The following is a 25,232-nucleotide window of genomic DNA, read 5'->3' on the forward strand; positions in this document are numbered from 1 at the left end:
ACTTGTAGCCAACCCTATAATAAACTACAAGAAGATTTATTGAATAGAAAAAGGAAACTAGAAAGCTATTTATGAGGCTAAAGCAGGTAAATATAGATACACAAATGAGTTACAATCTTAAGTTTCAAAAGGTAATAAAAGCTTATATAATCAGCAAACTCTATGGGTATGTCTACACAGCAAAGAAAAACCTGCGACTGGCCCATGCCAGCCAACTTGGCCTTGTGTGGCTGCGTGGTTGTTTCACTGCTGTGTAGACTTCCAGGCTCAACCTGGAGTCCAGGCTCTAGGACCCTGCGGAGTGGGAGGGATCTCATAAATGAGACCATCAGAGCATTCTCACTCTTTACTTAACAGGACAAGATAAAAACCTGACCATCAATTAGGTGTATGGTTTAATTTCAGTGATCTAGAAAAACAAATCAAGTGCGCTTCAAGCCTTGTAACAAAAAATTAGGAGACAGAAAATCGGTAATTTTCAGGTGTTTGTTATATAGAGAAACATTCCTAAGATTTCTCCTGAAAAGAACACTTTTTCAGGAGGAAGGGAGTGTGGAGGAGAACAGGCAGGGCGAGGAACGATGCAATGAAATCGTACAGCACGTAAAAAAGTGTCTTAAAGTAGCAAAATATGGATCTAGTCTGGCTCCTGTTTTGCCAATGGAAAGTTTTGTCATCATTTCAATGGAAACTGCAGGACTGGGGATCCTTATTTGTGAGCCCTTTGGAAAGATGTGCATGTCACTCTATATGATCTTCACTAACTGCCCTCTCCATTAGTACAGATAAGCACAGGATAGACTGAAAGGATTGCTCTAAATTAAAAAATAATTTGGCAGGCAAAACTCAAATTAAAAAATTATTTTCACCTAAAATGCAATCACCACAAGCTCCCAGCTGCAGTTCTCTAGCAATATCATCAAGTTCATTGCATTTAAGTCTTCAATTCGCGTATGGGGAAAATATAAGGTAACAAGTGCTGTGAAATCAGGTCACTAATTCCTGTCCCAGGATCAAACTAAATTTCAAAAGAAATCCAGACAGGGTAAGACTAGGAATGATTACACTTACATTTACCATTAGATGAATTACACTTCTGGCATATTTCAGTACATCTTCATTCTAAAAAGGATCTGAAAAGAGAGCAAAGCTAGACTGGATCTTCTGCTGGTTGATAGAAGTTATTTGCTATGTGAGGTGATTCTTCTCCTTACTGATAAGCCATTAAAGGCCAAATTCACTGAAAATTCCAGGCAAATCCTATGTAAATTTTCCCAGCACAGCCCCTCCACCGGACACTGATTCTGTTTCGCAGCCTTGTGGGGGGAGATGATGTCTCCTTTGCTGTAGATGCAAAGCTTTTTAACAGCTGATCTAAATATTCATGTATCTAGAAGGACTAAGTTTAAAAAGCATGAGCCTGATACTGTTTTCACTTACACCAGTTTATATGGGTGTACATCTACTGAACTTAAGAGCAGTTACTCAAGCATGTACGTGAAAGCAGAATCAGCCTCTGTAACTCTGCCCTGCGTATTCAGAGCAATTTATTTCACACGTCTAGCCGAAGATGCTCAGTGACAAGTGGAGGTTTATTGCATATGGAAAAAAAAATTCTCATAAGCAAGTAAGTGTATATAAATACCGTGGTTGTCAGGCCTTGCATTTGATCTTAATTTAAATAAGAAAAAAATACAACTGAAATCCAAGAACTCCAGGAGTTCATAGTGGATGATGTTTCTGGGCCTTATCTTCTCCTGACTCAGACCACAATCCTACAAACCTTAGTCTCAATGAATACTTACAAATCCTATTGCTGTCAATGGAGGGCATATGTTTAACAACCTTAAAAAACAGGCCACATTGAGTTTTAGGAGCCTAATTTTACATACCAGCTGTGAAAACTTTATTCCAAAGTCTTTACGTTTCATTTGCCCCATTCACCTCTTTTTGGAAATCTCTGAATAAAGTACAACACCTGGTTCCAATGAAATACAAATACTTAGTTCTATTTTCCAGGTGAACTAAGTTATAAGGAAGCCAAGTTATTTGCCCGAAGAGAGAGAGAGAGAGAGAGAGAGAGAGAGAGAGAGAGAGAGAGAGAGAGTCTGCCAGCAGCTCAATCTATAACTGGAATTACAGCATTCAGAGTAGCAGCCGTGTTAGTCTGTATTCGCAAAAAGAAAAGGAGTACTTGTGGTACCTTAGAGACTAACAAATTTATTTGAGCATAAGCTTTCGTGAGCTACAGCTTACTTCATCGGATGCATCATTAATGCATTCGATGAAGTGAGCTGTAGCTCACGAAAGCTTATGCTCAAATAAATTTGTTAGTCTCTAAGGTGCCACAAGTACTCCTTTTCTTTTTGGAATTACAGCAGGTACAGAATGGGGAAAACTATTTGAGTCAACTATTGAATGATTACAGTTCACCGGGCATTTATGAGCCAGCAGCCCCAGTATTGCCACTCTTAGGGTTAGATTTCTGAGGTCAGGGTGCATATAACTGCCTGCCTATATTTGCACAGGTCTAACTTGCGTGTGTTAAAACCTGACATTACATGTACATCTAACACATAGCATACGGCTAGTTAGGTATACCTTAGAACAAAAGCTCCACCAAACTATTGTCTTGGATAATTTTGTCCTGAGCCTTTGGACAATACAACAATCTCAAACTATAATTTGAGGACCCTACCTTAAAACTATTGCCCTCAAACCCAGTTTGTAGACCAGATTCAAGGAAGACTCTATTCAGAACACTGAGGCCTTGTCTATGCTGGCAAGTTTCTGCACCGTAAAGCAGCTTTCTGCATAGTAACTCTCGAGGTGTAGTACACGCTGCCAAGCCATTTAGTGTGCAGAAACTGCACAGTTGCAGCATTGTGTGTAAAAAAAACCAAAAAAACAAAAAACACCCACCCCCAACGAGAGGCGTCGAGCTTTCTGTGCCAGGGCTATAGCGCTGCGGTGCCAGTGTAGACACCCTGGTCAATTACAGCTCTGCGACTGGCCTCCAGGAGGCGTCCCACAATGCCTGTTCTCGCCTCTCTGGCCATCAGTTTGATGCTCTACTGCCCTGCCCTCAGGTGACCAACCGTCATCCCTACCCCGTACATTCCTTGGGAATTTTGAAAGTCCCCTTCCTGTTTGCTGAGCCATGCGTACAATGGTCTCAGCGCATCTTTCCAGGCGGTCATGCCTGCTCCATGCACCAGGCGATCCCCCGCTTGGAACAATGCCGAGCTGCTGGTCCTCATCAGCATTTCGGGAGGGGAGGCTGTGAAGTCCCAGCTGTGCTCCGGCCATAGGAATTATGATACCTACGGACAGATTTCATGATGCATGATAGAAAGGGGCCATGACCGGAACACATTGCAGTGTAGGGTCAAAGTGAAGGAGCTGTGGAACACCTACCACAAGACACTGGAGGCAAACTGCTGCTGCAGTGCTGCACCCACAAGCTGCCGGTTCTACAAAGAGCTGGATGTGATACTCGGCAGTGACCCCACCTCCACTGTGAAGTCCACTGTGGATACTTTGGTGGCTCGTGTGCCAGTCGAGAGTGGACCGAGCCAGGAGGAGGAGGAAATCTTGGATGAGGATGCGGAGGGGGACCCAGAGGCAGAGGACAACTGAGGTCAGAGATGCAGCCAGGAGCTCTTCTCTACCCTGGAGCAGGCTAGCCAGTCACAGATGTTGGAGTTTGGCAAAGCGCAAACAGCAGAGGTGGCGGCTTTGATTTGGGGAATAGCTGAAGTGAGTTGTTGGGGGCAGGAGGGTTGCAGAAAGCAGGCTTGTGTCTGCATGATGCATGTAGCACCACATGCCTAGTCTGAGCAATGGAACTCCCTCACTTCACGGGAATCTGCCTCAGAGATCTCCACGAAACTCTCATGGAGATACTGGGCAACCCGCTGCCGCAGGTTATTTGGCAGAGCTACTTTGTTTCTTGCCCCATTAAGGGTAACTTTCCCGCACCACTCTGCTGTCACTGGGGGGGGGGGGAACCATTGCTGCACTCAGGCAAACCGCATAAGGGCCAGGCCAGAAGCCGCAGTCTTGGAAAAGACCCTTCCTTGATTCCCTGCTCACCCTCAGCAGCAAGATACCTTCCATAATGAACACAGCCTGTGGAAAGTGTGGAGACAGGAATGATTATAAGCCCTCCCCTTCCCCCAGTACCGGCTCTCCTTAAGATCCATGTACCCAGTGTACAGTATGGTCCTGGAACACTGATTTCCCCTGCCCCTTCAGTTACTCACCATTTTGGGGGTCTTGCGGCTCATGTACTTGCCTGGGGTCAGTTAGTGACAGGTATGTGAATAGTGGCTCTGTTTTACACCACTGAATCAGTGTCTCTGTGTTGCAAACAATACTGCTTCTGTAAAATGTTGCATTTTAGCTTCACAGAGATGACCTTGGGAGCCCAGCCCCCCTGTTTGTTATTACCAGCTGAATGGCTGCACAAAATTAGAAAGAGGCCATGAAGAACTAAGGAAGACTTTCTGCATGATGTCATGATGCACTCCACAGCCAAAAATCAAGAAGTGAAGGAGTGGTGGGACAGCAAGAAGAGGGACCAAAAGGAGAATGTGGCACACCAGAACGAAGCCACGGAGTGGCTCAAACGTTATGGAGAGCCGAGCGGACACGCTCCAGGCACTACTAGCATTGCAAACTGAACAGCGTGAACACACAACCCACCCTCCCCTGAAGCTGTTGTCGCCAAACTCTTTCCCATATGCCTTCCCCCGACACTGCCAACACAGTCATATCAATGTCCTGGCTCCAGTCTGTACCCACGGCATTCCACTCCTCCCCGACACAGTCCAGCCCTGCGAACTCCCAGTACCCACTGTACTCAACACTGCACTCAACATTCTTTTTAATAAAAGAATGGTGTTGGTTTGAAAGCAATCTTTATTCTATTAATTGAAAGCAAACAAAGTCGTGCAAAGCAATGGGCAATTTTCTTAAACCTTTATAGCACATCGTCTGCACTAATCACAATCACCTCCTAGCATTACAAGCACTGCACTCCCAAGCATAGCAAAAAATATTAGTTGCTTTCAGCTTCAAACTACTGCGTCAAGGCATCCCTGATCCTTATAGTCCTGCGCTGTGCCCCTCTAGTAGCCCTGATTCAAATTCAGCCTCCAGGCACTGAGCCTCAGCGGTTAACCTTTCACCTGAGTTAACCTTTCACCCTTCCCTTCACAAATATTATGGAGTGTACAATATGCAGCTATAAAACATAGGAATATTGTCATTGGTCAGGTGCAGCCTCCCATATAGGCAGTACCAGCAGTCCTTTAAACAGCCAAAAGCACACTTGGTCATTCTGCACTTGCTCAGCCTGTTGTTCAACTGTGCCTTATTGCTATCAAGGTGCCCTGTGTATAGCTTCATAAGCCACAGCATTAAGGGGTAGGCAGGGTCTCCTAGGATCACAATGAGCATTTCGACTTCCCCTACGGTGATATTCTGGTCCGGGAAGAAAGTCCCTGCTTCAGCTTCCTGTACATGCCAGTGTTCCGAAAGATGCGTGCGTCATGCACCTTTCCAGACCAGCCTGTGTTAATGTCAGTGAAATACCCGCAGCGATCCACAAGCGCCTGGAGAACCATTGAGAAATACCCCTTCCGATTAATGTACTCAGTGGCTAGGTAGTCTGGTGCCAGAATTGGAATACGCGTTCCATCTATCATCCCTCCGCAGTTAGGAAAGCCCATTTGTGCAAAGCCATCCCAGAGTCATGTCTTTCAAAGCAGGATGCGATTAATGGCCCTGCACACTTCTGTAAACATGACTGATCGGTAGCAGTCTGGAGTAGCCAGCTTCCACAGTGCAATCGCCACACGCTTCTCCAACAGCAGAGCAGCTCTCATTCTTGTGTCCTTGCGCTGCAGGGCTGGGGTGAGCTCATCACACAGTCCCTTAAATGTGGCTTTCCTCATCTGAAAGTTCTGCAGCCACTGCTCGTCATCCCAGACATGCATCACAATGTGATCCCACCACTCAGTGCTTGTTTCCTGAGCCCAAAAGCGGTGTTCTACCATGCTCAGCACCTCCGTGAATGACGCAAGCAATCTCGTGTCATAGCTACTACGCATGGCGAGATCAATGTCACACTCCTCTTGCCTTTGTAGTTTAAGGAATAACTCCACTGCCACTCGTGACATGTTAGTCAGAGTGAACAGCATACTGGTCAACAGTACAGGATCCATTCCTGCAGACCAAAGAGGCAGAGTGCACAGTACACAAACCATGGAAAGATGGTGCCAAATGCGGACGGAAGCACAGGGCTTGCTGGGATGCAAAACAATGAATGCATCCTGGGGCACTGGGACAGCACTCGGGATGCCCCGCGACCCCCTCCACCTTCCCACAATTCTTAGCGGCAAAAGAGGAAGAGATGCTCTGTGGGATAGCTGCCCAGAGTTCACCACTCCGGATACTGTTGCAAGTGCCGCAAGTGTGAACATGTTATTGCATAGGCAGCTGACAGTGTGAACACACAACAGCGTGCTCTGAGCAGCGCTGTAACTGCCAACGCTGTAACTCTGCCAGTGTAGACATGCAAAGATCCCTGAGACATGTGCTTTAAGTCCCATTGAAATCAATATACTAAACCACTGTCCTGAACAAGAAAAGATTTAAGTATGTTTTTAAGTGCTGTCCTGAACAGGGGCCTATACTTTTTTTCTTATAAATACAATTTTAAGGTAGACCATAAAAGATTTGTCCAGTTATAACTTGCTGATTCATTGCTTTCATAATTGCTATGTATCAATTGCCATTTCCCATGAAGTTAGAGCTGATTGATTTTCAGAAAGATAACTGTTTCCCTTTATTTTTCATTCAGGTTAAAGGAATTAAAACAAAAATCCACAGTGATAAGTAGCCTACAAATTATTAAATTTTAAGCAACATTTTTCTTACATAGTGAACAATGCAGTGTAAGATTTGTGCTTCCAAGCTTGTCATATTTGTATACATTTCATGCACTGCCATTAATTCAATTACTATGATTCTTATTCTACAAGTTCATTCACACAGTCACAGGATTCCTTCCTTTCCAGGTTACAAATCAGGTTCTCTCAGTCTGGACATACTCCTATCTGGTGCTGCTGTTTCCCGTTTTCTTGATTACGGGCTACGTATAAGACCATCATTAATCTTAGCAGAGTTAACGAAGTTATTACATGGCTAAAACATTTGTCCAAGGAGTGCTAGCCACACAACTGATGTTTTTTATGGGATGGTAACAGCCACCGAAGTTGTCTATTATGTAGACAACATTTACAGCATTGTCAGTACTGACAACAGAAAATTACTAGTTATTGGAGAAGCATCATGCTAGTTGAAACCACAGTTGCAGGGATGCTGGGACAATTTTTTAGTCTTCTTGGCAGATTTATCCTATTTTTGCCTGCATGACGTAAGTTTGGCTTCTCTATCCTTGGCCTTCCTAGCCTCATTTTTTCTTCGAATGTTCCCCAAAAGAATGTTCTTCCAAAGAAAAGATGTCCCAGAAACTCCCCAAAGGAACAACATGTAAAAAAACTGCACCCAGCATTAATGAGCAGCCAAGTTGCCAAGAGGACAAAGAAATCATCAATTGTCTTCAGGAGACTGTCTGAATGCTGGTCTGACAAAACTAAGCACCAAAATCACATACTGAGAGTGCAAGGATTTAAAGGAATGCTAATACACAACAAAGCTTCTTTATTGGTCCCTACGGTGGGCTTTAGCCACTGCAGACTATAATTGGGTTGTGATACTGAATTCACAAGGACCCTGCCATAGCTCTTCAGTATGTAATGGAGCATTTGAAGCAACAAAGCAACTTTTTGGGTAACCAACCAATATAGCAAATTGAAAAATTTCCTCTAGTGCTAAGGTAACTTCTATAATATGGTACTTATGTAGAACATTAGAACTGCCATACTGGGTCAAACCATGGCCCATTTAGCCCAGTATCCTGTTTCCAAAAATAGCCACATAAGAACATACAGATAAGCAGCAAAATAATTTAATAAACCTACCTATTTCAGAAGGGGGGCTAACCAGGTTGTTCAGGCACTTGGCAATAACTATAATATCAAAACTAATATGAATGCTCTACATGTCCAGCACATTTTCAGTGTAGGATTTTCCTAGAAGACAAATTTCTTAAACTAATTAGTCTGTACAATAGTTGCATTTCTTTACATTGTTTAAAAAAAAAACCCACCACACTAAATCAACTGGGCTAAGGAGAGTGAAAGATCATACAATGTACATAAAAACAACAGGGAGGCCGGTGGCATTTAAAGACTAACAGAGCATCTGAAGAAGTGGGTTTTTTACCCATGAAAGCTTATGCCAAAATAAATCTGTTAATCCCTGTTTGTGGATACAGACTAACACAGCTACCCCCTGATACTTGACACAATGTACATTACCAAGTGCTTTTTTTCAAATGAGGTAGGCTATCGTGGCCACATGTCTAATCTACATTGTCACACAGCCTCATGTATGTATCTTTTCACTCTGTTGCACTTCTTTCTATCTGTGATGTACAGACTTGCCTAGTCTGTTAAACATACACCCAACCCTCTGTTCAGCTTCCCAGTACTTAACGAGCAAAGCTATTTTAAGACCAGCATGTTTGCAATGTTTGTCTTTATTTTCCTATGGGATAGGTGATGCCTGTAATTTGGTCGACCTGTCTCCCGTAATGAACAGAAGACTCCAATGCTACAGAGATTAGATGGGATAGGAACACACTCCGTATGGTACATATACAAGAAACTTATTTATAGCTAAAATACAGATAGGCACAACTGTAGTTTAAATTAATGCAAGACAAAGCACAGGAAAATTGAGGACTGGAAACACTTAACAGTTCCTTTCAAGCTGCTGTCCTGGCTATTACACAAACTTAACTACTAAGAGAAGATATAATTTAGATAATTTTTTCACTTCAAGGTCCAAGAGACACAGACAAGGTTTTCATCTCAAGGCCAAAAGACCAAAAACATCAAGACACTTGATCACGACCTTTGATAGGCCAAGAGACTACTTACACTTGATCTTATCCATATGGGTTTTAGACTGCCACTCACCACCATACTTTCTGTATGCTTTTCACATAAAATTAATAGAGAAGGCAAACTCCCTCGTAGATCTCTCATGGAATGTCTGCCTTCAATGTTTTTCAGTCTACCTGCAACACAAAAGTAGCTTCTGCAAACTGCTAATATATTTAATCAGTCACTTGCATAGAATTATAGAACTGGAAGGGACCTCGAGAGGTCATCTAGTCCAGTCCCCTGCACCCAAGGCAAGACTAAGTATTATCTAGACCATCCCTGACAGGTGTTTGGCCAACCTGCTCTTAAAAATCCCCACTGATGGAGATTCCACCTCCCTAGGCAATTTATTCCAGTGCTTAACCACAGACAGGAAGTTTTTCCTAATGTCCAACCTAAACCACCCTTGCTGCAATTTAAGCCAATTGCTTCTTGTCCTAGCCTCAGAGGTTAAGGAGAATAATGTTTCTCCCTCCTGCTTGTAATAAATTTTCAAGTACATAAAAGGTTATGTGAAAGTCTACAAGGCAGAGTCTCAATTGCAAATGTTTAATAAGAGGGTCATATTTAATTTCACCTGAAACACTATTTCACACCTTGGAATAAGGAAAGATGAAAACAAAACAGGAAGAGATCGAATAGACTTTTTTTCTTCCAGAGTTTAATCCCAGCAGCTTCTCTTGGACATTTCAAAGCTTGGCTGTGGAGATAGAGTTCTCATCACAAGTAGGATTGTCTTTCCTCCCAGTTGCCTTGCACTAGTTCTCTGTGGTAGTTCAGATGGAGTTGACTAAGTAGATTATAGTTTGCAGTGTTGTTGTAGTTGTGTTGGCCCCAGGATGTTAGAGAGACAAGGTGGGTGAGGTAATATCTTTTATTGATCATCTTCTGTTTGTGGGAGAGCGAAGCTTTTGAGCTATGCAGAGCTCTTCTCCAGGTCTGGGAAAAGTACTCAGACTATCACATAAATCCAATTAGCGGGTTACAGATTGTTGTAATAATTCATAAATAATTTTTCTTATGACTGTTGGTGGGTACATGATAGATGTGGGTGGTGGTTATGGTTGTGAAAGAATTCTTTGAGGCAGTGTCAGAGAACAAATTTTTCTAGTTTGCCCCACATTAGTATGGTATCAGATTCTGTGGTGGGGTAGAAGCTCAGTTCCTTAGAGACTACAGCTCTGGCTATGGGTAGTCTTGATAAATAAACGATGTTGGGGTATGTGCCCTATAGTGTGCCCAATTATGCAGCGCACTAAATGTCCCAACAACTATGTGGGTGAAACCAGAAAAATCACTACTCTCAAAATGAACTCACACAGAAAAGGGATAAGAGACAAAAAAACCTCTCTTGCCTGTGGGCAAACACTTTTCACAAGATGACCCTTCCATAGCTGATCTCTGTCTTCATCCTCAAAGGGAACCTGTACAACACGTTCAAGAGACAAGCCTGAGGAGCTTGCATTCTTCTCTTTGCTAGACACTAAAAATTATGGTCTTAATAAAGACACTGGACTAATGGCTTATTACAACAACCTATAACGCATAACCCCCCACCCTTTCTTTTTGTTCTACAACTGCAAGGGTGTTAACAGCCCATTTCACCTTGAATGGTCTCTTAGAATGCGTGTTAACTACTTATGCTAAACAATCTGTTCTGCCTTGTATTTGGCTGTGACAGTCTGAGTACCTTTCCCAGACCTGAAGAGCAGCTCTGTATAGCTCAAAAGCTTGTCTCTCTCACCAACAGCAGTTGGTCCAATCAAAAATATTACCTCACCCACCTTGTTTCTTTAGGTAGATTATAGACTATAGATCCCTTGGATCCAATAGGACATTATGGCTAAACTCAGTTTAGGTGTCAAGAACAGAACACAAAGATAAGACAGTACATGCTAACTGGGGGGAAATGTCCCCAATGCCTTCCAGGTGTTTCTTGCTTTCAGTTCCAGATAGGTGTTTTTAATATCTGAAGGTGAATCAAGGTAAGCAACACCCTGGTACATCTCCATTTCTTACACTATAGTAAAAGCAATACGTGATTAAAAAATAATCAAGAGGAGTGTCTGCAGCCCATGCTTACCAGTAAGATATCAGGGAAGCCCCTTGATGTCTGGCTCAAATCCCGTTCATGTTATTTTCTATTTATACTACAAAAATGATAGCTAATAAACATGTTTGGGTTGTCTTAAGATAGAAGAAAATGTAAACATTGATGATAAAGTTTTATTTCTGAAGAAATGAATCTGTTTGTATCAACTTAAAATTGCTATTTATACAATCGTTCAGAACTGTTGTAAACTGGTATTTTAAAACATTGTATTAAAATATAAAAATATTATTCTTACTTGATAGTCTGGAGGGTATGACAGCCAATGTTCTTATACCTCCTCTCTAGGTTCAGTAACAACCAGGGCAGTGGGATATATGAAAATGAACTGGGATCTTTCAGGAGAGTTAGCTCTGGAAATAGAAATGAACACCCACTCCAGAGACTGTTTGTCATGTATTAAGCTGCCAACATCTGAACATGCTGTGCTAGCTAACTAGTTTTCAAGTCACGTTACATGCTTTTCATAACAATAGCAACCTAAGTATAAACCACCACAGTGCTGATTCATTAACAGATTTCAAATCAGTAATTATTATTTTATACATTTTTTAAATAAGAGTAATACATTAGAGCTCTACTTAGTATTTCTTTTGAATGAAAAAAATATTGTTCTATTTTCACTTGAACAGGTTGCGACAGTAGCATGAAACCGCGTTGATTAGATTAGATGACCAGGATAACCAGTGCAATACAACTTCCATTTTTTTGAAAACCGGTAGCTTCCTTATCTTGCCTTTCTGTTACGTATTTATTCTCCCACAATCTCTATGTGCATGATTGCTTCATACTGAATGAGTGAACATATTTAAGCCTGTAATGATCATCCCTGAATGTTTCAGAAGTTACCATTGAAAGTTAATGTCATGACATTTTGCCAAAGGTCTGAGATTAGATATGGTCTTTCAGGTAAGTTTATTATTATGTGCATTGCACCCAATTCTGTTAGTGATGCAAGCATGCTCTTCCTTCTCAAACAGAAATCCTCTGAACACAGTTTTGTTTTAAATTTAGCTTTTAGGGAGATTCTAAATTAGTAGGCTAACTGAAATGGATAATGTTAACTTGAAAACATGCTCATTTCAGATAAGGCTACATGCCCTCTGTTGTCCCCTGACCAGTTTGTGTGTATTTTCTTTACAAATTATTAACTGGCCAATGTTAAAACAGACTATCTACAGAGTGCTAGAAAATGCATAAAATAAACAAAGGCATGAAGCAAGGTATAAAGAGAACTGAGATTTATCAGTAGCATTAGAAGATAAACCCTGAGTGTTTCATAAGAGAAAAATATTTTTCAAAAATTCAGCGTACAGTGATCTCACATTTGTTAAGCAGATTGTAAACCACTTTGGGATAAAAACAAACCAATTGAGATGAGGCAGAATAGCCAGGCTTCATCCTTTCAGCAAAATGAAGCAACTATGCAACAAGGTAGAGCAAGTAGTACAGAAACCTTAACAAGCGGTCAACTTAGTTTTATGTTTCATCAAAAAAGATAATCTTTACAAAAGTACTATAGTTGTTTGTATTTTATTAAGGAGGTTCATGAAAACAAAAAATGGCACCTCTAGAACCTACACACCTGGTTAGACTGTTTTCAAGATGTCAGCTATAGGTAACACACATTGACAAACATAATGGAAAAGATTTAAACAAGAGTTTTCCATACGAGTGCCTACATTCATGAGACATTTCTGTAACAGAGGACTCTCCACAGAGAATTTTCTTAAGAGAGAGTAAAAAACATCATCATCTCTCATTTTAAACCTTTACAATGTTTGCAGAAGAATATCAAGGGTAGTGAGCTGTAGCTCTCGAAAGCTCATGCTCAAATAAATTTGTTAGTCTCCAAGGTGCCACAAGTACTCCTGTTCTTTTTAAGGGTACTCTCAGTTACATCTCAGAGCAATTCACAAAGCCATGGGGCAGTGGGGGGGGGGGGGAAGAATCTCACTTTTGCTGGCCAAGTGAGCTCTAAGAATCTCTGTTCTGACAACGATAAACACAGTCACTTATTTTAACATTTATTTGTGTGTGCTTGGTCTGAAATTTTTGAATGTGTGCACAGGAGATGCTCACAATTTGAGCAGCTGAAAAACAAGTTAATTTTGGGTTCCTCTGGCGACACAAAAGTGTCTATTCATTAGGGGTCTAGACCAAAGAACTGTGCACCCAGGGAATGTGAGCCTGCTGACCAAAGGGGTGAGGATGAGGTAGGGCAAGAAAGGCCCTATTTACTCAGGCCCAATGGCTCCTGAATGGATTCCGTTATGGGGAAGAATCTGGAAAGACTGGGTATTTACCTACCTCCCATGTTGTCTTGTGAGACACCAGGCCAAGCCCTGCTCCCTTTGAGTGTCTTTTTTTGAGCGTTTAGAGAGGACTTGTCAACTACCATGCTAGTCCCAGAGATAGTGAAGTGCCATCCGGTTGCCTGGTTCAAAGCCACTTCCACCCCCGCTCAAGTCTGGCTACGGCAGCTCCACCATGCAAGGCCCCATTCTGTGCATGCATTGAGTCGGGGAGAGGAGTAGCCTTGACGCAATTTTCCAGCCTTGCCTCACTGATTGGCTGTCTTTCCCATCTTCTAGGGAAGTGCAGACAAGCAGGGCTGTTTCAGGAGGTAGCAAAGCTCTCCTTTCCCCACCCCCCGGAGCAGAAAGATGTTTGATAGGAGACAAGGGGGTTGTAGTCAACACCATTCTTACAGGGGGGAGGGGAGGGGAGGGGAAAATAGAAAAACCCTGAAGCTCTGATTCCTCCTCCTGTTGTGAAAAATGGAGGAGTCTGCTCTTTGCTCCTCCCCAGGGAGAGAAGAATCCCTGGAACTCCATGCACTCCCTCCCTCACTCCCCAAAGGCCTAGGAGAAAGGGGTGTACAGTTTTACTATTTTTTCCAGTTTATGGCAGCTATTTTGCATTCATAGCTAGTATTTTCCTGACAAGAAACATTTATATGGATTATCTCCACCAAATGCAGAAAGAAAAGATCCTCCCCAAAGTGCTCCTGAGCATTAAGAACAAATAGGTTACAACCAGTAATGCAACATTCCTGTACCTTAAATACCTTGATACTGCTTTTTAAACATGTTTCGTTGAATTGCAATGAATTAGGAGGAAGCTAATCTCTGACTAAGAAAAGTATTGGTCAATACTGCAATGTGTGACTCGTTATTCATGCTCTGGGGTTTTAATGTGAGATTTTACACACACACACACACACACACACACACACACACACCTCATTTTCAAATAGGTCTAACCCCTCATTCACTCTCTTCAATTGCAGCTCTGAGAAAAACACACAAGGGCATAATCCTGCCCCCAATACCGATCTTAGGCCATGTCTACACTACGAAATTAGGTCGAATTTATAGAAGTCGGTTTTGTAGAAAGCGCTTTTACACAGTCGATTGTGTGTGTCCCCACACAAATGCTCTAAGTGCATATAGGCAGCGGAGTGTGTCCACAGTTCAGAGGCAACCGTCTACTTCCAGAGCGTTGCACTGTGGGTAGCTATCCCACAGTTCCTGGACTCTCTGCCGCCCATTTGAATTCTGGGTAGAAATCCCAATGCCTGGTTCTGGGTACATATCGTCAGGCCCCCCTTCCCTCCCTCCGTGAAAGCAACAGCAGACAATCATTTCACGCCTTTTTTCCTGGGTTACCTGTGCAGACGCCATACCACGGCAAGCATGGAGCCCGCTCAGCTCACCGTCACCGTATGTCTCCTGGGTGCTGGCAGACATGGTACCGCATTGCTACACAGCAGCAGCTTATTGCCTTTTGGCAGCAAACAGTGCAGTATGACTGGCAGCTGTCGTCAGTGTAGTCCAGGATGCTCTTTTAACCAACCTCGATGAGGTCGGGGCACCTGGGCAAATATGGGAGTGGCTTAGCCAGGTCATTTCCCTTTTAAGTTTAGTCTCATGGCGATTCAGTCCTACTGGCAGTCCTAGTGCAGTGTCTTTTAATCAGCAGCCAGGAGAAGATGATGGCCAGCAGTCATACTACACCGTCTTCTGCCGAGAACCCAGGAGAAGATGATGGCTAGCAGTCGCACTGCATAGTCTGCTGCCATCAAGATGTATCAAGATAGATGAAGTGAATCAAAACAAGAAATTTTGACCAGATTTGTTTTGTATTCATTTTCTCCTCCCTCCCTCCGTGAAATCAACAGCCTGCTAAACCCAGTTTTGAGTTCTATCCTCGAGGGGGCCATTCTGTTTCTCGCAAAGCCACTCCCTTTGTTGATTTTAATTCCCTGTAAGCCAACTCTGTAAGCCATGTTGTCGGTCACCCCTCCCTCCGTCAGAGCAACGGCAAACAATCGTTTTGCACACTTTTCCCTGGATTGCCCAAGCAGGAGCAGACACCATAGCACAGCAAGCATGGAGCCCGTTCAGCTCACTGAAGCAGTTATGACCATTGTAAACACCTTGCGCATTATCGTGCAATGTATGTAGAACCAGCACCTGAAAAACCAGGGGAGGAGGTGATGGAAGCGCGGTGATGAGGATATGAACAGACTTTTCTCTAAAACCACATTCTCCAGCAATTTGGAGATCATGGTGTTAATGGGGCAGGCTCATGTCATGGAATGCCGATTCTGGGCCTGGGAAACAAACACAGATTGGTAGGACTGCATAGTGTTGCAGGTCTGGGATGATTCCCAGTGGCTCCAAAACTTTCGCATGCATAAGGCCACTTTCATGGAACTTTGTGACTTGATTTCCCCTGCCCTGAAGCACAAGAATACCAAGATGAGAGCAGCCCTCACAGGTCACAAGCAAGTGGCAATAGCCCTGTGGAAGCTTGCAACGCCAGACAGCTACTGGTCAGTCGGTAATCAATCTGGAGTGGGCAAATCTACTGTGGGGGTTGCTATGATGCAAGTAGCCAACGCAATCATTGAGCTGCCGCTATCAAAGGTAGTGACTCTGGGAAATGTGCAGGTCATACTAGATGACTTTGCTGCAATGGGATTCCCTAACTGTGGTGGGGCTATAGACGAAACCCATATCCCTATCTTGGCACCGGACCACCAGGGCAGCCAGTACATAAACCGCAAGCGGTACTTTTCGATGGTGCTGCAAGCACTGGTGGATCACAAGGGAAGTTTCATGAACATCAACGTGGGATGGCCGGGAAAGGTTCATGACGCTTGCGTCTTCAGGAACTCTGATCTGTTTAAACGGCTGCAGGAAGGGATTTACTTCCCAGACCAGAAAATAACTGTTGGGGATGTTGAAATGCCTATAATTATCCTTGGGGACCCAGCCTACCCCTTAATGCCCTGGCTCATGAAGCCATACACAGGCACCCTGGACAGTAGTAAAGAGTTGTTCAATTATAGGCTAAGCAACTGCAGAATGGTGGTAGTGTGTGCATTTGGATGTTTACAGGGTCGCTGATGCAGTTCACTGACTCGCTCAGACCTCAATGTGATATGGCTGTGAAAAAAGCTAATGCGGTTTTGGGATGCATCAGGAGAGGCATTTCCAGTAGGGATAAGGAGGTTTTAGTACCGTTATACAAGGCACTGGTGAGACCTCACCTAGAATACTGTGTGCAGTTCTGGTCTCCCATGTTTAAAAAGGATGAATTCAAACTGGAGCAGGTACAGAGAAGGGCTACTAGGATGATCCGAGGAATGGAAAACTTGTCTTATGAAAGGAGACTTCAGGAGCTTGGCTTGTTTAGCCTAACTAAAAGAAGGTTGAGGGGAGATATGATTGCTCTCTATAAATATATCAGAGGGGTAAATATAGGAGAGGGAGAGGAATTATTTCAGCTCAGCACCAATGTGGACACAAGAACAAATGGGTATAAACTGGCCACCAGGAAGTTTAGACTTGAAATCAGACGAAGGTTTTTAACCATCAGAGGAGTGAAGTTTTGGAATAACCTTCCAAGGGAAGCAGTGATCTTCCTGCTATCCTGCTAAAAAGATCTATCTGGTTTTAAGATTCTACTCGATAAGTTTATGGAGGAGATGGTATGATGGGATAATTGGATTTTGGTAAGTAATCGATCTTTAAATATTCAGGGTAAATAGGCCAAATCCCCTGAGATGGGATATTAGATGGATGGGATCTGATTTACTATAGAAAATTCTTTCCTGGGTATCTGGCTGGTGAATCTTGCCCATGTGCTCAGGGTTTAGCTGATTGCCATATTTGGGGTCGGGAAGGAATTTTCCTCCAGGGCAGATTGGAGAGGCCCTGGAGGTTTTTTTGCTTCCTCTGTAGCATGGGGCATGGTTGACTGGAGGGAGGCTTCTCTGCTCCTTGAAGTTTTGAACCATGATTTAAGGACTTCAATAGCTCAGACATGGATGAGGTTTTTCATAGGAGTGGGTGGGTGACATTCTGTGGCCTGCGCTGTGCAGGAGGTCGGACTAGATGATCAGAATGGTCCCTTCTGACCTTAGTATCTATGAATCTATGAATCTCAGCGAAACCAATATTCCCATTGTTATTACTGCTTGCTGTGTGCTCCACAATCTCTGTGAGAGTAAGGGGGAAGACGTTTATGGTGGGGTGGGAGGTTGATGCAAATCGCATGGCCGCTGAATACGCGCAGCCAGACACCAAGGCGGTTAAAAGAGCACAGCAGGAAGCGCTGTGCATCAGAGAAGCTTTGAAAACCAGTTTTATGACTGCCCAGGGTACTGTGTGACACTTCTGTTTGTTTCTCCTTGTTGAAAACTGCCCCCTTGGTTGCCTCTAAATTCCCTGTAAGCCACCCGCCCTTCCCCCTTCGATCACAGCTTGCTTGCAAAGGAAATAAACTCACTATTGTTTAAAAAAACATGTATTCTTTATTAATTGATTATAAAATTAGGGAGATAACTCACAAGGTAGCCCGGGCGGGGTGTGGGAGGAGGTTAAGAGGGAAGGAAAAGGCCACTTTAAAACTTGTTGAATGCCAGCCTTCTGTTGCTTGGGCTGTTCACTAGGGTGCAGTCATTGGGTGCCCGGAGCCTCCCCCCTCCCCCTGCGTTCTTGGGCGTCTGGGTGAGGCGGCTATGGAACTTGGGGAGGACGGAGGGCGGTTAAGCAGGCGCTGCAGCGTCAGTCTGTGATCCTGCTGCCGTTCATGAACCTCCATCAGACGCCAGAGCATGTCCGTTTGATCCCGCAGTAGCCCCAGCGTTGCTTCATGTCTCCTCTGATCTTCCTGCCACCATCTCTCTTCACATTCCTCGGCCACTGTCCTGTACTCTGCTATTGTGTCCCTCCACACAGCTCTGTCAGTGCTGGACGACTGCATGAGCTCAGAGAACATGTCATCGAGCGTGCATTTTTTTCGCCGCCTTATCTGAGATAGCCTTTGGGACAGAGAAGGGAGGCTTGAAACATTTGCAGCTACTGGAGGAAAAAAAGGGAGTGAAGATACATTTTACAGAACAATGGCTATACTCTTTCACAGTGAACAACAATACTATTCACATTACATAGCATATGTGATTTTGGTACAAGGTCGTATTTTGCATCTTATATTGAGTCCCTGCGGCTTTGGTGTTAGAGATCACACATGCAGGGCTGGGCAACAGAATTCAGCTTGCAGGCGGCGATGGTATGCCATAGTCTTTCGGCTTCTGCAACCTTCATAACAGCAGCCCCCTCCTTTCCCATACCAAGCAAAGCTCGTTGAGTTGGCCATTTAGTGCTCCAGTTTTCCTGTTAATGTGCAACAGCAGAAACCAAACTAACCCCCTCCCCTCACCGCCTGGCTGGTATCAGGGAAGATCCCTGCTAGCCAAATGCTAACAGCTCAGCGCCAATGCCCTCCCCCGCCCGCCTCCCCCACGTGGCTAACTGCAGGGCGGATTTCTTTTCAGCCACAGGCAAACAGACCAGTAGGAACAGGCACCTCTGAATGTCCCCTTAATTAAATTCCCCTATTTCAACCAGGTTACCATGAACGATATCACTCTCCTGAGGATAACACAGAGAGAGAAACAACGGATGTTCCTTGAATGCCAGCAAACACCGGGACCATACACTGCCAGGCTTTGTCATGCAATACCACCAAATTACTTGCTACTAGCATGGCGTGATAAAGTGTCCTACCATGGAGGATGGAATAAGGCTTCTCTCCCCAGAAACATTCTGCAAAGGCTTTTAGAGTACCTCCAGGAGAGCTTCATGGAGATGTCCCTGGAGGATTTCTGCTCCATCCCCAGACACGTTTACAGACTTTTCCAATAGTAGTACCGGCCACGAATGCATCCCAAGTCCTCAGGCTACTTAATCATTAAAAAATGCTTGCTTTTATAACATGTATTATATTTTAAAAAGGTACACTCACCAAAGATCCCTTCTCCGGCTTCATTGGGTTGGGAGGGTATTTCAGTCAGGGTGATAAAAAGATCCTGGCTGTCAAGGAGAATGGTGTGCTGTGTGCTCTCCCCAACCTCGTCCTCCTCATCTTCCCCATCTGCAAAATCCTCAGCCATGGCAGAGAGTACCCCATCATCGGAGTCCACAGACAGGGGTGGGGTAGTGGTGGCAGCCCCCCCTAGAATTGGATGCAGCTCAGCGTAGAAGTGGCATGTCTGGGGCTCTGTCTTGGAGCGTCTGTTTGATTCTTTGGTTTTCTGGTACGCTTGTCTGAGCTCCTTAAGTTTCACACAGCACTGTGTTGCATCCCTGATGAAGCCTCTGTCCCTCATGGTCTCTGAGATTTTTTGAAATGTTTTGGCATTTTGTCCTTTGGAACATAGTTCTGATAGCACAGATTCCTCTCCCCATACAGCGATCAGATCCCGTACCTCCTGTTCGGTCCATGCTGGAACTCTTTTTTGATTCTGGGACTGCATGGTCACCTGTGCCGATGAGCTCACCTGGCCAAACAGGAAATGAGATTCAAAAGTTCCTGGGGCTTTTCCTGTATACCTGGCCAGTGCATCCGAGTTCAGAGTGCTGTCCAGAGCGGTCACAATGGTGCACTGTGGGATAGCTCCCAGAGGCCAATAGCTTCGAATTGCATCCACACTAACCCTAATTTAAAAAGGCAATGTCAATTTCAGCGCTAATCCCCTCGTTGGGGAGGAGTACAGAAATCGGTTTTAAGAGCCCATGATGTTGAAAAAATGACTTAGTTGTGTTAATTCGGATTTAACGCTGCTAAATCCGACAAACTCGTAGTGTAGACCAGGCCTTAGTTTTCACTGGAGTTCTGCATACAGCTCAGCAAAGGACTTAAAATTCAGCAGTCTAAGCATGTGTTTTAGTCCCACTGCAGTCAACGGGATTTACTCTACTCAGAATTTTACACTGCCATCACTTGAGTGCTTCCAGAAGGCCAGTAAGCAACACAACTAGCATTTGCCACGTGTGGGTCTCTCCATTTTTCCTCACGGGGACAGGGAGGAGGTGTGGACTTAAAAAGCAAATTAAAAAGAAAATTGCTGTTTTTAACTATCTTAATTTAAATGAAACAAGTACAGAAACAGTTTCCTTACCTTGTCTCAAATCTTTTTTCTAAAAAACTTTCCTTGTATTTTTTTTAGTAGTTTAATACAGCACTATACTTGCTTTTGTGTGTGTGTGTGATGAGGGGGCGGGGTCTCTGCTGCTGCCTGATTGCGTACCTCTGGTTCCAAATAAGGTGTGTGGTTGACTGGTCAGTTCGTAACTCACCTAGGATGAGGAACACCTGTTTTCAAATTTCTCCTCTACCTGATGCGATAGCCCGAACTCCAGGAGAGGGTTCATGGCTGAGAATCGCACGTGGAGACAGGATCTAAGATGCAGATCAATGTGAGGCAGCCACTTAAGTCCCTTTGTGGATCTGGACCCCAAGCCCTGCCTGTTTCCTCTGCATTTAATTTAAGCAGCTCCATAGCTTGTGGGCTTCTGAGAATCCCTTTCTTAGGTGCCTAACTCTCCCCAGGCATTGTATGGGGAGCTGGGTACCTAACCCAGGACTGTGAATTCTACTTGGTGCCTAGGAGTTCCTACATCCTCTTTGTGAAGCCATCCCTAAGTTCCAAAATAGTGGTTCTAAACATTAATTTAAAAAAAAAAGTTACTCCACATTTCCACTATCCACCTTCACAATTAAGTACTATGGAGCCTTCCACATTTGAAGAAATTTTAAGTATTTGTTAGTGATGCATAATTAGAAATACAAACAGTGCAGCAGTCTAACACCTAGTGAACACCTGTACATAAAGGCTTTACATAAGTTTGATCTGATATTATAAGGAGATAAATCAGGGGTGGGCAAACTTTTTGGCCCAAGGGCCACATCTGGATGGAGAAATTGTATGCAGGGCCATGAATGTAGGGCTGGGGCAGGGGATTGGGGTGCAGGAGTGCTGGGTGTGGGTGCGGGTGTGGTGTGCAGGAAGGGGCTGAAGGCAAGGGGTGCAGGAGGGGTGTGAGATGTGGCAGGGGGCTCAGGGCAGGGAGGCGGGAGGAGTTTGGGCTCCGGCTTGACACCGCTTACCTCAAGCGGCTCTGGGGTGGCAGCGGCGCACAACAGACCTAAGGCAGCTAAGGCCAAAATGGCCAGCATGTCTGGCAGTGGCTCCTGGGGGTGGGGTGGGGCAGGCGGCTCCATCACACACTGCCCTTGCCTGTGGGTACCACCTCTGAAGCTCCCATTGGCTGGGGTTCCCCATTCCCAGCCAATGGGAGCTGCCGGGGGCGAGCGGTGCCTGCAGGTGAGGGCAGTGAATGGACTCCTCTGCCCTCCCATCCCCAGGGGACACAGGGATATGGGGCTGGCCACTTCCGGGAGCAGCATGGGGCCAGGGCACGCAAGGAGCTTGCCTTAGCCCCGCTGTGCCACAGGGCTGGCAATCCCGCAGGCCAGACTGAAAGCCCTGATGGGCCAGATTCATCCCTCAGTTTGCCCTCCCCGAGATAAATGAACTGACATCAGTGTCACAGGTCAGAAAAGTTGACTTGATGAATCGTGTGAAAGTTTTGTCCTCAAATTTACCTGTAAAACCTGCAGACTCACTTTGTTTACCTTGTTTTATTTAAGTATTCTTGAATGGACCAATATACAAATACATACACTGCTTACATTTCAACCCATAATCTGTTACTGCACAGCAGCAAGAATACACGTAGTCTTTTTTTTTTTCCCCTAATATTTATTTTTTTCACCTGCAAACTGTAGCAAAACATGATCAGCTTTATTAGGCAGACAGGTATCCCTCTACATTACAGAGAATGTAGGCATGTATAAATAGAAGAGCTCTTTAGGAATGGAAAACATTTTGGAGAATGAACAAAACCTCCAATTTGACTTTATGACTTCCAATAGCAATGGTTAAAATGATGCAAGTAATTCATTCCAAGAGATACAACAGCACCTCAAAGTGGCTGATCTATTTCCTCAGTAACATTTTTCACATAACCATGTGTTAAAGTTACAAATACTGATATGCACAAATAGCTATTTTCTAAGAAAAAATATGTACAGTACTGCAGCATAACGAATGTGGTATCTGCAATTACTTATTAGCCAATTTTAATATACATGATACCGCTACTTTTTTCCTGCCAATTCACAGGTTAAGGATGTTAACACAGCCCTCCATTTTGCACATATTACCTGGTGGTTTTAATACACAATGCAGGATTTTTATTAAAGACTTCTCTTGTGTTTAAAGCTAAGATCAGTGAAACAAGACAACAGTGCAAGAGGCGCAGAGATGTTCTGTGACCACGTAAGAGTTCTTTTGGGTAAAGTGTCTATAAGGCTATAAGAAAGGATTGGTTGATGAGCTTCCTGTTGGAAATTGTCCTGCTGGTGCACCAGCCTGAAAAACAAACAAAGGCAAAAAAAAAAAAAAAAAAAATCAAATGCACAAACTGTTTTTTCACATAGCAAACCCTAAAACAAAGTACTGTATCTGGATGGAATAAAAAACAAACAGAAGTCTGTTACTACCTTGGTAAGAAAGATTTCCTTTTTATGTTATAGCTTAATATGAGGGCTGTCAAGCAATTAAAAAAAATCGTGATCAATTGCACTGTTAAATAATAATAGAATACCATTATTTAAATATTTTTGGATGTTTTCTACATTTTAAAATATATTGATTTCAATTACAATACAGAATACAAACTGTACAGTGCTCACTTATTTTTTTATTACAAATATTTGCACTGTAAAAACCAAAGAAATAGTATTTTTCAATTCACCTAATACAAGTAATGTAGTGCAATCTCTTTATAATGAAAGTTGAACTTACAAATGTAGAATTATGTACAAAAAATAACTGCATTCAAAACACAAAATATAAAACTTTAGAACCTACAAGTCCACTTGGTCCTACTTCAGCCAATCGCTAAGACAAACAAGTTTGGTTACAATTTGCAGGAGATAATGCTGCCCACGTCTTGTTTACAATGTCACCTGAAAAAGAGAACAGGCATTCACGTGGCACTGTTGTAGCTAAAATCGCAAGATATTTACGTGCCAGATGCGCTAAAGATTCATATGTCCCTTCATGTTTCAACCACCATTTCAGAATACATGCGTCCATACTGATAATAGGTTCTGCTCGATAACTATCCAAAGCAGAAAAGACTGATGCATGTTCATTTTCATCATCTGAGTCAGATGTCACCAGCAGAAGGTTGATTTTCTTCTTTGGTCGTTCGAGTTCTATAGTTTCCGCATCGGAGTGTTGCTCTTTTAAGACATCTGAAAACATTCTCCACACCTCGTCACTCTTAGATTTTGGAAGCCACTTCAGATTCTTAAACCTTGGGTCGAGTGCGGTAGCTATTTTTAGAAATCTCACATTGGTATCTTCTTTGTGTTTGTCAAATCTGCAGTGAAGGTGTTCTTAAAACGAACATGTGCTGGGTCATTATCCAAGACTACTATAACACAAAATATATGGCAAAATGCGGGTAAAACAGAACAGGAGACATACAATTCTCCCCCAAGGAGTTCAGTCACAAATTTAATTAACGCATTATTTTTTTAACAAGCAGCAGCATGGAAGCATGTCCTCTAGAATGGTGGCCAAAGCATGAAGGGGCATCTGAATGTTTAGCATATCTGGCACATAAATACCTTGCAACGCCGGCTACAAAAGCGCCATGAGTACGCCTGTTCTCACTTTCAGGTGACATTGTAAATAAGAAGCAGGCAGCATTATCTCCCGTAAATGTCAACAAACTTGTTTGTCTTAGCAATTGGATGAACAAGAAGTAGGAATGAGTAGACTTGTAGGCTCTAAAGTTTTACATTGTTTTGAGTGCAGTTATGTAACCAAAAAAAAAAATTCTACGTTTGTAAGTTACACTTTCATGATAAAGAGATGAGGTGAATTAAACAAAAGACATAGTATTTTTCATCATTTTTACAGTGCAAATATTTGTAATAAAAAATATAAAGTGAGCACTGTACACTTTGTATTGTGTTATAATAGAAATATATTTGAAAATGTAGAAAAACATCCAAAATATTTAATAAATTTCAATCGGTATTCTATTGTTTAACAGTGCAATTCATCGCGATTAATTTTTTTAGTCGTAGTTAATTTTTTTTGAGTTAATCACATGAGTTAACTGTGATTAATCAACAGCCATACTTAATATTTTATGTATTATTGTGCTTTTTGGTGGTTTATTTTAAAATACCGTAACTCCTCACTTAATATCTTCCTGGTTAACATTGTTTCATTGTTATGTTGCTGATCAATTCGAGAACATGCTCATTTAAAGTTTAAATGCTCCCTTGTAGCATTGTTTGGCAGCTGCCTGCTTTGTCCACTGCTTGCAGGAAGAGCATCCTATTGCAACTAGCTGGTGGGGGCTTGGACCAGGATGGACCAGCAGCCCCCCATCAGCTCCCCACTCCCTTAAGTTCCCTGTGCAGCAGCCACACAGCAGGCTATCAATTGCCAGGCAGTTCAGCTGTCCCCTCCCCCCACATGCTGCTCCTGGGAGCCTCCTGCTTGCTGGGGGCAGGGGGGAGGAAGGGAAGAGGTGTGCTAATGTTAGGGTGTCCCCCTCCCATAGAACGGGGGGGGACGGGACATGACAGGGCTCAGG

The 25,232-nt window shown here is 43.4% G+C and overlaps 1 protein-coding gene and 1 pseudogene across 19 annotated transcripts in view; one reads left to right on the top strand and one right to left on the bottom strand.

The window, feature by feature from the left end:
- The first annotated feature begins 1,570 nt into the window (after nt 1-1,570).
- Nucleotides 1,571-7,864, top strand: LOC119861397 (annotated as a pseudogene).
- Nucleotides 7,865-22,288: 14,424 nt separating this feature from the next.
- Nucleotides 22,289-25,232, bottom strand: part of AGFG1 (ArfGAP with FG repeats 1) — a 64,162-nt gene continuing 61,218 nt past the window's right edge. For 15 of the 19 annotated variants that reach the window (XR_005294869.2, XR_005294868.2, XM_038416353.2 and 12 more), the window contains one exon: nt 22,289-22,981. Coding sequence is in view for 17 of the 19 variants with exons in the window: in XM_038416353.2 (XP_038272281.1) it covers nt 22,922-22,981 (60 nt within the window). In the remaining 2 variants the exon portion in view is untranslated. Of the gene's footprint in view, nt 24,016-25,232 lie in introns of all 19 variants that reach the window. The other 4 variants (XM_043492045.1, XM_043492042.1, XM_043492046.1 and 1 more) reach the window with 2 other exon arrangements.

The sequence above is a fragment of the Dermochelys coriacea genome, chromosome 9 (assembly GCF_009764565.3).
Source record: "Dermochelys coriacea isolate rDerCor1 chromosome 9, rDerCor1.pri.v4, whole genome shotgun sequence".
Taxonomy (NCBI): Eukaryota; Metazoa; Chordata; order Testudines; family Dermochelyidae; genus Dermochelys; species Dermochelys coriacea.